Source organism: Danio aesculapii, chromosome 5, assembly GCF_903798145.1.
Source record: "Danio aesculapii chromosome 5, fDanAes4.1, whole genome shotgun sequence".
NCBI lineage: Eukaryota > Metazoa > Chordata > Actinopteri > Cypriniformes > Danionidae > Danio > Danio aesculapii.
Window position 1 is genome coordinate 27,831,857 of NC_079439.1, and position 14,702 is coordinate 27,846,558.

Genomic DNA, 14,702 nt, shown 5'->3' on the forward strand with positions numbered 1-14,702 from the left:
TTGAGGTTACTTTAAAGAAAATGCTGTCTACGGTGTCAGAGCTGCGGTGAAAGAGACGAGGTCTGCCATTGACGCAGCTCTATTGTGTCTCTCTGTCACTCTGTGACCTTTGAGGCCCTGAGGAGAATAATAAAGGCTCAAAAACTAAATAAATCAATGTCTCCCCTAAGACAAAAACAGATAAGATAAAGCAGTGAATGAGGGGAGTCCTTTGGTTCCTTGGGAATCAAATCTATCAACACTTGATGCACCTTCTAATACAACATTAAAGGGATAGTTCACCCAAAAAATACACTCAATATTTACTCACCCTCAAGTGGTCATGAGTTTCTTTATTCTGTTGTACACAAAAGAAGATATTTTGAAGGAAGATTAAATGATTTAACCACTGACTTTCAAAACAATTATTGTTGAAGTCAATGGTTACGGGTTTTCAGAAAGATACTCATAAAGGTTTAAAACAAGTGAAGGGTGAATATATGATGTCAAAATGTTAATTTTGGGGTGAACTTTCCCTTTTTGTGGACAAGATACCAGATTGTTACAATGGAAAATATTGTTAATTTTGACATAAAAAGTATCAAAAATGATTTCCCAGATAAACAAACTAAAGTAACCAAGCAAATTCAATCCTGGTTAGATACCTGGGCCCATATTCACAAAACATATTATCATGCCATTAATGCTGGTTGTAATTATTCACACCAAGTGCAAATTTAAAGGTGCCCTATAATAAAAATCTGGGTATACCAGGGCATAGTAGAATATTAAAAGATCAGTTTATGGAAAGGTGAGCCTGAGCCTGTGAGCCTCAGACACCACTGTTTCCTCGTTTGCATGTAAATTCCACAAGTGTAAAAACCCCAGTGGTCAAAATCAAACCAATCAGAGGCAATCGGAGGACAATCAGAGGACAAAACAAACTGTGATGAGACTCATGAGCCATGCCCTCCGCATTTGCATGTATGCCTACTTTAGGTCATTCATCCGGATCTGATGAACAACTGCGTAATCAAGAGAACACAACTCATATGCAGCTCTGAGATCATGAAAAAGCTGTGAAATCGTTAATTAATATGCAGGCCTCAGGCTGTGTTTGATAAGCCAAACATTTTCTAGTGATACAACAGTGATAATTTTCCTACCTTAGTTATTTTAAGCATATATTTCACTTCTGTGTGTCTGTAAGAGTGACATGTCAGAGCGAAGCTCATTAATATGCACGAACCATATATGGTCAATCATGGACCTTCTGATCCTAGAGGTATTTTATGGAGTAATAAATTATCATAAAAAAACATTTCTGGAGATTTTTTGAACTTACCAAAGCCATAAACCTACTATGTAGATATCAGAGAACAATTGCAGTATATGGCACCTTTAAGTACTCACCAGTATAAGAGTAGATTACATTAAAAGCCAATGTAAATAAGAAAAGTTTTGCCAGGCGAGAGAATGATGTGCAATATGTGACACATTTGCCACAAACATCTGGAATTCACCTTAATTGCTTTTTCTGTGCAAGTTAAAAAAATACGTTCTTCTAAATATCTCTTCTAAAAAGTCTATAGAAAAACTCTATGTAAAACCTAGCCACATTACTGCTGAGACAAACTTTTATCAAGGAATAGGAGAAGTCTTAATCTGAGAGTAAATGTAGGGTTGACCTCGTTGCCATGAACTCAGAAGTCTTATTATCTATGCACACAGAGATTGGCTGATAAAAAGAGGTGTCTGTCAAAGACGTATTCACAAAAAATATTATAGAACATGATATTGCTGCCATATTCAAAAAAAAGGTTCAAAATGGAGGACAGGTGTCAAAAGTTAAATAAGTATATTTTGAGCTCTTTGTTCACCTCTTACAAGAGTGCTTCTCATAAACAGTTGGCTGTTTTGCATAAAAACAGCTTTTTATTCATGGTAGCTATAATCATGTTAATCATGGTAGCTGATAATAAGACATGCAAACATTCAGTCAAAATATCTGTATGATAAAGGCCATACATTGTTTTAATATATCTCATTATAGTAATTTTTTTCTAAAATATGTTTAAATATGTTTTGAGAATAAAGTTTCCAACAGCTACTATTTCAGGATGGTCTGTGATTTAGTTTTAGTAACATATGGAGTCCTCTTCACTACTCCTAAAGCTTCATAGATTTAGTTTGATCACTAAAACTCTGAAACTAATTTTTCTTAGAGTCCTAAATTTAGGACTGACGTTACTGTTGTTGTCATTGGTGTGAATAGACCTTAAGCATGATGACATCACATCACAAATCATACCATTAAAATACTTTTATACCTGAAGAACACATTAAATTGATCAAACCTGTCAGCTATAATGGAACAAAAATATTTCAAATAAATCCAGTTATTTAGAGCTTTCAGAATCCCTTAAGGTACGACGCATCATGCTTTACACACACATACAAAAATTTCCATATTAAATAAAAATGAACCATCATTAAGCACTAGGGCTGCACAATATATCGGTTCAGCATCAATATCGCAATGTGATCACTCACAATAGTCACATCGCAGGATATTGCAATGTTGAGTTTGTATTATAATTTCTCATTTGCATGTGTTTTTGATGCCTGTGATTGTATAATGATTTTAAAAACATGCAGGTATAAGAAATTGAACTATTTGTGGCCTTAACTATGATTCATTTTATTGAATTATTTTTATTTTTATCCTTTAGTTCAATACTGTTAGACTCAGGAAATGATAAAACACTTTATTTCAATTGTATCTTTTTCTTGATTGTATTTCCAGATTGTTATGCATGAAAAAACTCACAACACATACAAATACAGAAACGCACTGCAATTAGCACAGACCACAACAAAAACATGTCGGGGAACCCCAAAAAGTTTATAGATTGTTTATTAAATTTTATGGAGATGCAAATAGTAAACATTAAATCATCAATCTCTGACTAAACATGTGCATGAAAAGACTCACAACACATGCAAATACAGATAATAGGTAATAGCAAAGACTATAACAAAAATATGTCAGGGGACAAAATTTTATAGACTATTTATAGACGCACTCCCACTGCAAAATCATCCCAATTGATCTAACCTTACAAATTCTTTCCAAACAGAGATATAGGGCTCTATTTTGACGATCCATGCACAAAGTCCAAAGCGCAGGGTGCAAAGCATTAAGGGCATGTCAGAATACACTTTTGCTATGTTAAGGATAGAAAAATTCATTTTGCACTGTGGTGCATGGTCTTACAGGGTTGAGCTTATTCTCTTAATGAGTTATAGGTGTGTTTTGAGAATAAATCAATCAGTCTCATCTCCCATTCCCTTTAATCCCTTTAAATCCACCATAGCGCATTTGTTATTTACATGGCGGACTTTGTACGTTGAAAAACTGAACACTTCACTAGAGAGAAAACAGTTAAACAGAGCATCTACAGCGCGAGAATGAGAGATGAGCCTCCTCATTGTTTACTTTTGCTTTCACTTTCGTGGATAGGGAAAAGTGTTCTACGCACAGACATCATTTAGCCTATAAATAATTAATTTCGTTTGTGAAGCGCAAAGATTTGTTTCAAAACTATTTCTTAATTCAGTTCAAATTTCCAGCAAGCGAATAAATGAACAATAATAACAGAAGTGTGGTCAAAAAACTGAGTTATATCTAAATACACATGCTGTGCCCAATATGGTCTAAAACCTGGCAGGTGGGCAAATCTAAGCTTGTTTTTAATAAAACAAATATAAATATGTTTATAATAAATAATACTGCTAATAATAATAACATTATACAAAAGCAAATTGTTATGAATAAACTGAAAAACACCCCGAGATGAAGAAGGCATGAAAGTATGGTTTTTATATTAATGTAGGCTAGAAAATAATATTTTTTGTAATATTTTAATGCTTTAATTCTTTTTCATTTGTAAAGATATTCGCGTATTGCTGTAAATCCTGTGTGTACTAAGCAATGTGTAAGCGAGGCGCACAACTAATGCGCTCTGCGCTGGACAATAGACCAGCTTTGATCTGGTCTACTGAACCGTCTATTCAAGTTCCTCAAAATAGCAACGCGCCAGCAATGCGCCTCAACAAGCCTCCTTTTTTAGATTAGAACGCCTATGGGCGCACATATGAGCGCAAATGCATTTGCTATTTCTACAACGTGGCGCAAAACGTCAAAACGACTCTTGCGCTGAGTTGAAACTAGCAAACAACAATTGCGTTGCGCCTTGCGCCGCATTGCACCGGGTATATGATAGGGCCTATAAAGTCATATGGGGAAACTGTATACATATTGCAATATTTATCGCAAAATAAAAATAAATATTGCAATGTTAGAATTTTTTCAGTATCGTGCAGCTACAGTATAGCTCTATTAATAACTGATCCGAATAGAGCAGCTAATCAGCATATAAGAATGATTTCTTAATGATCATGCGACATCCAAGACCAGAGTAATTATAATAAAAATTGACATTGAAATCAAAGTAATATATCACCTTTTAAGAATTATTCACATAAAGAACTAACTTTAAAGTGATTTTCTTTTATCAAATAAAGGTACTACTGAAAAAAAAGACATTTAGTCTACACCCACATATTTGTAACAATTTTAACAGTAATATTCTGTACTTTACAGCTTAAGAGAATAACATATACATGTTTTTAACTGTTTCAGTGCTATACAATATTTAGCTGTCCCTAAAATCACTGGTCACACACAAACACACACATACACAAAAATCATGAATTATTCAGCAGTCTCATCAAAACACAGTCATGACACTGCCACAAGGTCTACAAACATGTCAACCCAAGACACACTGGCCCACAGTCGCTAAAACCACCACAGTACATCAACCCATCACTGCCAGTAATGGCAACAGCTACCTAAACCAGCAGCTTTTGATCATGTGATTTTTTTGGGCATAATTCTCAATGATAAAAGAAGCCACAGCATATAAAGACAGACATCTAGACAGAAGATACCAGTCAGTTGCTGCAAACTGATCTTGTGACATGCAAGCCCTCATGACAGTAACCGACATATAAAAGGGCAAGCTAATTTTCAAGCTGTCAGGTTAGGCAGAGGGGTGTAAAACTCACAGGCTTCATGGGCAGGTGAGGCCACAGAACATAGCCTAAACACACAGAGGAAAAGGCAGATCATTTACAGCCGAAGCCGTGACAAGGTGCCTGGCATTTACTGTTAACTTTGCTTTTGTTAACTGGTGAATGTAAAAAAGTAAAGGAAAAGAGCTATATGGAAATCAAACGTATCACCATTGAAGGATTATAAAGTAACACTGGTTTGGACAAAAGCGTCTGCTAAATGACTAAATGTAAATGTAATGTTAGTGTTGTAACAACACTGGAATTTGATACCAACCGGTACTGAAATTTTAAAAATGTCCACTGGAGCGTTTTAAAGCCGCGAAGATCAGTCGATTTATCAGCATATTGCTTGTATGTCAGCTTATAAACAGACCAGCGGATCTTCATGACTTTAAAGCGCTCCAGTGTCCCTGTATCTGTAGTTACACTCAGTAAACAGCGTTGAGTTTAGTGAACTGATGACCTTCATGGCCAATCACCGTCATTTCTGTTGAGCACGTGAACACAATGGAGCTCAAATGTTGGCGGGAAATGGACATTTTTTATAATTTTAGTACTGACTGGTATCGAATTCCAGTATGCTGACAACACTAAAATCCATATGTGCCTATAGAGTCCATCACAAATCAATGATATGATGTTTTTAGCATACAGATATATCTACTACCATTAAATTAAAATGATTTTTCACCACCAATGCACATACTGTAGACCTTGCTAAATTGTCAGTCTAAACGTCCATCAATAAAATAATATAATAATATGTACTGTACATACACATATGTGTGGAACACTACCTATATTTATATCTCCAACATTTAAAGCTGAATTGTATCTATTTTTGAATTCAAAGAGCAACAAATATCAAATGAACTGTAATCTGTTATGCACATAGTGGACTGAAGTCACCAAATCTTGATCTGCATCAAGATCTCAGTGGCTTGTATGTGCTATGGTTGTATTTATGACTTCCTGAAGCTATGCACAACTGATGACTAGCGCAAAATAATTCACACACATTAACACAATTTATATCTCCTAACTTTACAAAACAGGCTGTTTGACTGAATGATTGAATGCTTAGCTCAACACATACATTGGTATGCAGGAATAATTCTGCAATATATCGTTTCAGCATTGAGATCGCAATGTGTGCATTCTCAGTAGCCATATGCAACGTTGAGTTAAGAGTACAGTTAAGACCAGACACAACAGTTTAGAACACAACAGTTTAACCATAAGAAAGTGAAAGTTCATCTATTAGGCGAATGGTCTCTAACTCAATTCCTAGAGAGCCGCAGCTCTGCACAGTTTAGCTCCAACCACCTACCACTCACACCTGCTTAATTGTCTCTAGTAGTCTTAAACCCCTTGATTAGTTGGATCAGCTGTGTTTGATTAGGGTTGGAGCAAAACTGTGCAGAGCTCAGGAATCCATTTTGAGTTTAGGTTCTGTGACTAATTAGGGTCTGTGACTAAAGCAACGGTCACACTGGGCTTTGTGTGTGTGAAATTCTGTCGTACGGCGCTGCGAAAAGGGGCGGGATTAAACAAGATGATTAGACATTAAAAAGCCAGCGATTTGCTCAATATTTTACATTTCTGTCCAGAGAGGTGCTGTTTTGATCCTTGATTGGTCTCACGCAGTCAAATGATGCGATTTCGCAGGTCAGAGTTCACCAAGCTTGAACTTTGCACCGCAGCGACATGCGAAACTTGACGCATGACCTTGCATTTCCGGTCTGACGCATTCGCGTGCGGATGAATGGAAGTCTATGGGAGGAAAAGCCCAGTGTGACCGCAGCTTTATTGAAGAGAGCTTAAAGCATTCAAGCACAAGGAATTGCACCATTTGTAATTTTAATAAAGATATATTTTATTGAGTTATTAATACAATTAAGACTACAGAGTTATTTTACATTTGATTATTCCATTTCTGTACATAAATATCATTAGACTACCCAGAAAAGCACAAAGCACTCTTTATTTAACTTTTATCTTTGCTCTATTCTATTTATCTATGCTTGTAATTGTTTCTTATTATGTATGTGTGATTCAATTCAATTAAATTCAGTTCATTTCATGTTTATTTCTACAGCGCTTTTACAATGTAGATTGTGCCAAAGCAGCTAAACAGGTCTAGTAAACTGAAACTTTGTCAGTTCAGTTTTTAGAGTTGGAGTTCAGTTTAGTTCAGTTCAGTGTGGTTTAAATTTCCCTTCTGAAAGTCCAAACACTGAAGAGCAAATCCATTGATGTGCAGCTCCACAAGTCCCAAACCAGCGACAGTGGCGAGGAACAAACTTCACCAATTGACGAAAGTGAAGGAAAAACTTGAGAGAAACAAAGCTCAGTTGGACACGACCATTTGTCCTCTGGAATTTCATCCCATTCAATCTAATGAATGAATTCTGTCCAAAGAGCTATTCAAGTAATCTGGTCAAAATCTATTCATAATTCTATTCCATAAATTCTATTCTATTCATACCAATGTTAGTTTTTTACTATTTCGTACTGTACAGCCCTAATAAGAATTCACTGCTACAATATTTTACTATTGCTCAAGTGCCAATAATAATCACTATATCCCAGGGTTGCCGAGCCAAACCCCATCAAAGACCAACAAGTTGTTCCTTTATAACTCCCCACAACTCAGTGTTTTGTTTTGCTCATTAAAAGGCCATGACGGTTGGCAATACAACGTGGCGTCTCTCTGAACAATGTAACAGGTAAAAGGAGTCTTCGAAGCTATATCATGCATATTAATGAAGTTGCACCTCCTTCACAACAGAGTGCCCTGATTGGTTCAAACCAAGTCTTTCTCATGAATTAATGAACAGATGTGCTGAAAACTCAATGACATCACTCTGTACCAGCCGGTACAGACAGCCAATGTCCACGCTGGAATTTACACAATGATCTCATAGCTGTGATTTTGCTTCAAAATTTCTTTATAAACTGCCACAACTTGTTCTAAACAACGCAAAAACAACCAATTTTCACTTGTTAGTGAAATATATTTGGCCTAACAGTGTTTTTAATAACGTGGGACTTTTGGAAGTTGGACAGTTGAAGTCAGAATTATTTGCCCCCTTTTAATTTTTTTTATCTTTTTTAAATATTTCCCAAATGATGTTAACAGAGCAAGGAAATTTTCAGAGTATGTCTGATAATATTTTTTCTTCTGGAGAAAGTCTTGCTTGTTTAATTTCGTCTAGAATAAAAGCAGTTTTTGAAATCCATTTTAAGGTCAAAGTTATTAGCCCCTTTAAGCTATTTATTTTTTTGATAGTCTTCAGAACAAACCATCATTATACAATACCTTGCCTAATTACCCTAACCTGCAGAGTTAACTTAATTAACCTAGTTACGCCTTTAAATGTCACTTTAAGCTGTATAGAAGTGTCTTGAAAAATATCGTTTATCGTAAAATATTGTTTACTGTCATCATGGCAAAGATAAAATAAATCAGTTATTAGAGATGAGTTATTAAAACTATTAAGTTTAGAAATGTGTTCTCTCTTTCTCTCTCTTTAGAAAATCCGTTAAACAGAAATTGAGGGAAAAATAAAGAGCTAATAATTCTGACTTCAACTGTATATGACTGTCATCAAAGTTTCATTCGAATTTTATTTTCTCTCCTATTGACTATGGCTGTCCACCCTGGGATGGCATCACAGACACACATTTGCCTCAGCATAACAAAAGACCCAAAGCAAAACAAAAAAGGTGTATGAGATAATATAAAAACGGAGAGAGAGAGAGATGAGGATTGAAACAAGACGACTCATCCTGGGAATAGATGATGAGTCACTGCAGGACCACATCCAGAGCAATAACTCAGCACAGCCAAAAACAGCTCGTACTAAATGAGACACAGAAGGACCGATTTCATGAAATCAACAGATATGAAGATTGTGAGGTATGAGGCTGTTGGGTTGATTCACATATTGGAGACTGATGAATGGCCGGCTGTACCTGCATGACCATCTGCTGCCAGGCCAGTGGTTGGTTGGTCCCGCCTGTGGTGCCGCCCAGCAGTCGATCAGAGGGTAGGCTGCCGCGCTCCAGCTGCAGGGAGACATTGCGGCGTTCCTCTTCGAGAGCCCTGGTCAGACGCTCGAAGCGCGCCTCCTGCTCTTTGACTGATGCCAGGATACTAGCGGCTGACGGCACGTCATAGTCTTCCATAGCAGCCCACAAAATTATATGCTGATTACAGAGCAGGGTAAGTGGGGGAGAGAGAGAGAAGGACCCGGGACAAAAGAAACAACCATTTAAAGGGATACAGTAGTTCAACCAAAAATGTCAATTCTGTCACCAATTACTCTCTCTTCAGTGGGAGACAAAGGAGTTATTTATAGCAGAATGTCAACTTTCTGGACAGTGAAGTGAATGGTGAGAACAGCTGTCATTAAAGCACAGACCTTGGCAGGTGATTAAATAGTATTTAAAGTTTACGTTTATTTATTTCACAGTGCTATTTCATGATAGAGTTGTGCAGTCATCCAAATGATTTTTGTTATAAAAACACCAACAGTTTGTGGTAGATTTTATGCATTAGATTAAAGATTCAAGACACCCTGGAGTACTTTTTTTTTTTTACTTTTAACAGATTTGTGTGTGTTGAGCATCTGTTAAGACGACATTAGCACCTTTCAGCTTTAATTGTGAGGAAAACATGGATAATTTTGAGCTTTTTTCAGCTAATTTCATCTTCAACCACCTCATTTTGGGGTGGGATCAAAATCGGTCACGTGTCTGCTAGTGGAGTGATGACACTTCAGTTTCTCATTAGTATTCATAGCTGATTTTTCTTATCATATGAGAAGACCCTGCTTCCTAATTATTTGTGAGAGCACATGCTTTCTTAAGTCAAGGCAGACCTGACAAACTATGAGACCCAATGCCTGGGTGAGACGTCCTTGCACAGACGCGTGATTCTGTCAGGTCGGATACAACAAAGCGTTGGTTTGCAGCAAGTATTTTTGTCGGGAGAGCTGTACGAGAATTGGAGAATGGCAGACTTTGTCTTTTATCAGTTGAGTTTGTTCCCATTCAGACACCTCGACTATATCTGCATTCAGACCCGGGATTCAGGAGGAGGGAAGTCCTTCTCATTTATAGTGTTTATATAAACACGATTACCTTTATAATGATATAGCAAATTGTGGTTATGTGCATATGAAATTATAAATAACAAATGTAGCAGATCATTAAATTACCTACTGTTTATTTCTTTGCATTTTAACTTTATAAACTATAAAATCATGGGTCTCCTCACAGTTTTTGTCACTTTTTAATGTAGATTTAAACTGAAAGAGGGGTGTTTCATGGCCCTTTAAGTAAATTTTTTCAGAGACTGCAACTTTGTTTTACTGTAATTGTAATAAAACGAATGAAAAATATTCTGGTCTTAGTGTTAGTTCACCCCATAAACGTACCTTTATGTTCTCCACAAGAACCAAAGAGATTTGGTCGAGCTTCTGTTTATCTTCTCTGTTCAGTATTTTACTGCATTTAGATTTTGTCTCTTCAGAAAACTTGGATTAAATGGCTTGCTTGGATCTTATTTTTGTATATGAAGTATTTTGAAGTTGTGGGAGAAAAGGCTTCTGCTTTTGATATGACAATCTGGCCCAACTTTATATTATGTGGCATTAATTACTATGTATGTACATTTTAACTAAAAGTGCAATGGGTTAAGGTCTTCAGAAAAAAATATGTAATATTGGTTGAAAATCTCTGCACATTCTGACATTATTAAATAAAGTGGTCCAAATGTATTTATATGTATTTTAATATTCTGTGAAAGTTGTAGCACCAAGAAAAGTCGTCTAATCAAAATGTTTAAACATTATGATAGGCTGTCCCAACTGCCAGACAAATTTGTAATTGCAAACCTCTGTGCATCCTATTCTATCAAGTTTTCTTTCTGGTAAATGTTACGTGATGTATTGTACTGTAGTACAGTTGTCTAGTGCATGTTTATGCTTTCAGGGAACATGGCTTTGAATGTCAATTTCAAGCTAACATTAGCATTTTCCAAGATCTCCTATTACACCTTTAATCATTAGGTACAAATTACCTGCAAGCAATTACATCTGTAATTAATTCCTGTAATAACATTTAATATTACACTGTTGGTCCATGCATTACACCTTAACCACCTCTTAAACCTAAACATTTCCTCAAACTGTATCCCACCTACATTGTACTTTTTTTTTGATGTACGTATACCTAGTATTTAAAAGAGACAGAAAATCCTTAATTTGTGGTGAACTACTGTAACATACATCAACTGATCAAATGACCTTTTTGACAGCCATGGTCCTCAAACACTTTCTTTGTACACAGAGTTCTGAATATGAAAGTGAACTCATATTAGTTTGGAACAACATATGAGGGTGAGTAAATGAAGACAAAACATACATTTTCAGCATAAATGGATAGTTCACACAAAATTGAAAATGACCTTATCGTTTACTCTTCCTCATGTGGTTTTAAACCTTTAAGCATTTCATTCTTTTGTTGAATACATAAGAAGATATTTTGTTTGAGTTAAAACTGATTGCTGGTACTCTCTGACTTCCATAGCAGAAATGACTTGAAATTATGTTCATTACCAGGTTTTTTTAACTAATTTACATCAACCCAGATCATATATATCAATATCAGATCAATATATATCAAAAAAGCGTCTACTAAATGACTAAATGTAAATGTAAATGTAAATATATATCAATGTCAATACTGTCAGTATGTCAACAATGTCGAACTTTTCAACATCAAAAGTTGTGAGAGGAAAAATCAAGGTGCTATAGTGAAAAAAAAGAAAAGAAATTGAATATACAAGGGTGGCACAGTGGCTCAGTGGTTAGCACAATCGCCTCACAGCAAGAAGGTCGCTGGTTCGAGTCCTGGCCGGGCCAGTTGGCATTTCTGTGTAGAGTTTGCATGTTCTCCATGTGTTGGAGTGGGTTTCCTCCGGGTGCTCTGGTTTCCCCCACAGTCCAAAGACATGCGGTACAGGTTAATTGGGTAAACAAAATTGCCCGTAGTCTATGAGTGCGTGTGTGAATGTTAGTGTATGGGTGTTTCCCAGTACTGGGTTTTTGCTGAAAGGAAATCCACTGCGTAAAACATGCTGTAATAGTTGGCGGTTCATTCTGCTGTGGCAACCGATGATAAAAAAGAGACTAAGCCAAAGGAAAATGAATGAACATATATACTACAAGTGAGGAGTTACTTAAATTATGAGAGTTTTCAGTTTTGGGTGAACTATCCCTTTAAGGATCCCTTTAAATCTGATTGTTTAGCGCTAACATTTAAAAAAGTGGTCCATGCATAACATACTGAAGATGAAGAGTCACATACGATATGGCACAAAGCATAAATGGCTCCAGACTCAATTCACCACACACACACTGACACAAAACCAACTTGAAACCAGCATGAAAACATCATCCATGCTATGCACTCCACCTCCGACTTCTCTTCCACAGCGAAAGGTGACAAAACGACAGTAATGGAGGCATCACAAAAAGAATAAAACACCAAAACGAAAGGCTGAGGCGAGGTTCATACACAGTTCACCTGTATACACACCTATCAGTTAGTCGAGAGAGAGAGAGAGGCAGTTAGAGGACAGACATCCCCCTATACGGACAGACAGGAGGAGATGATGTGCCCAGCGGCGAGCAAAGGCAGAGAGCGAGAGAGCGCGAAAGCTGAAAGAAAGACAGAAGAAATATCACAGGTTAGATAACACTCTGACATTATAAACATAATAGAAAGAATTCTGCTCCGCTTTCTGGGGATTTACCAAGGATGAAGATAAAGAAATGAATGAGAAGATGCTAGGGAATGATAAATGACTATTGAAACCTCACTCGCTGACTTTGAGCAAAGTAGATTGGATTGGGCTGTCAGGGGACAGGTGTATGTCGACAAAGCGGCCCAGATTGAGTATGGGCTGTAAAACGGAGGTAGGCGCAGATTAATATTTACAAAGAGAGCTATGCAGTTGTTGTTTTTTTCATTAACACACAAATGGACTGACACACAGTAACATAGACACGTTATTCTCTATAGAACCGTGGGTTTGAAGGTCCTATTCCCTTTGAAGCGCAGCACAGTACACACACACACACAGAGAGACACACACAGGCTTTGATGTTTGTTTCTGGCTGATCATTTATTTATTTTAAGCGCCATTCTGACATGGCTCTAACGGCAAGGCATTGTGCTACTGTCTTGTTCTGGGTATAAAGAGCGACTAGATGAGGTCTAGCGAGCTGATGTAGCTCTTGCCTCTGGAAAATAACTCCAGATTAAAAATATCTGCTAGATAAGACACAAAAGCGTGATAGCTTATCATGAAAAATTCAAGTCAATAAAAATGGGATGAGATAAACGTCCAATATTGTAGATGTAAACTGTTAGATCTGATTGAAGGATAACTTTTCATACACTGTGGGAAATGAACCATTTTGATGATGCTTAAAAAAACGGCAACAAAGTGAGCAGCAACACAACTCAATATGTCCTGCCAAATGGAGTGTTGTTGCAACATTAACAGGTTCTGTATATTGTGTATATTGTGATTCACAGGTTTCTTCAATTTATTCATTGCAGTTATAAACTGTATGGGAATTTGCACTGTCGATTTTTGATATTGAAAATTCAACTGTGCAGTTCAACAAAGTGACTCTTATTGACATTTGTGTAGTTTGAAATTACACAACTTTTTGTATATTGTATAGGAAATAATATAGAGAGTGCAGTGGGTAGGGCTGTCGCCTCACAGCAAGCAGGTCGCTACTTCGAGCCTTGGCTGGGTCTGTTGGCATTTCTGTGTGAAGAATGCATGTTCATGTGGGTTTCCTCAGGGTGCTCTGGTTTCTCTCACAGTCCAAAGACATGCGCTATAGGTGAATTGAATAAACTAAATTGTCCATAGTGTATGTGTGTGAATGAGTATGTATGGGTGTTTGCCAGTGTTAGAGCTGTAAGGGCATCTCCTGCATAAAACCTATGCTGGATAAGTTGGCGGTTCATTCCGCTGTGGTGACCACTGATTAATAAAGGGACTAAGCCAAAGGAAAATGAATGACTGAATGAATGAGTAAAGAACAAAAGTACTAGTAGTTTATTACCAAGTTTTGCACTGTAATTTACAACTTTAACCCAATATATCATATCAAACTATAAAAAATGTTGACTTTTTTTAAATGTCTAACAAACAACAAAAGATCAAAATCACATAATGCAATTAAAAAAAAAAAAAAAAAAAGAACAAATGTAATTTATTAATTATTTATAAGAATTTTACAAATTTTACTAACTTTACACTTCATCATGTCCATTTTACCAGGTTTAAATTTTTATTTATTGGAGTCTCCCTGTGAAAAACAAAAAGGAAGTGATCACTAAATAATGTTTCTTCACAAATGTACAAGAACATTTAAAGACAATTTTAAAGGTTATCCACCCTAAACATTTTGTTTGAAATGCTGACAGATATATAAGCATGTGGCACATTGCAAAAATCACAACTAGGACGCATATATTTCACTATC

At 36.4% G+C, this 14,702-nt stretch overlaps 1 protein-coding gene across 4 annotated transcripts in view; it reads right to left on the minus strand.

Annotated features, from left to right (window-relative positions):
* The window catches only part of arvcfb (ARVCF delta catenin family member b), a 430,881-nt gene that overhangs the window by 252,962 nt on the left and 163,217 nt on the right, over nt 1-14,702 (minus strand). For all 4 annotated transcript variants that reach the window (XM_056457809.1, XM_056457811.1, XM_056457810.1 and 1 more), the window contains exons 4-5: nt 12,730-12,851; nt 9,100-9,333 (exon numbers count right to left, since the gene is read on the minus strand). In XM_056457809.1, coding sequence (XP_056313784.1) covers nt 9,100-9,312 — 213 coding nt within the window. In that variant the 5' untranslated portion in view covers nt 9,313-9,333; nt 12,730-12,851. The remainder of the gene's footprint in view (nt 1-9,099; nt 9,334-12,729; nt 12,852-14,702) is intronic.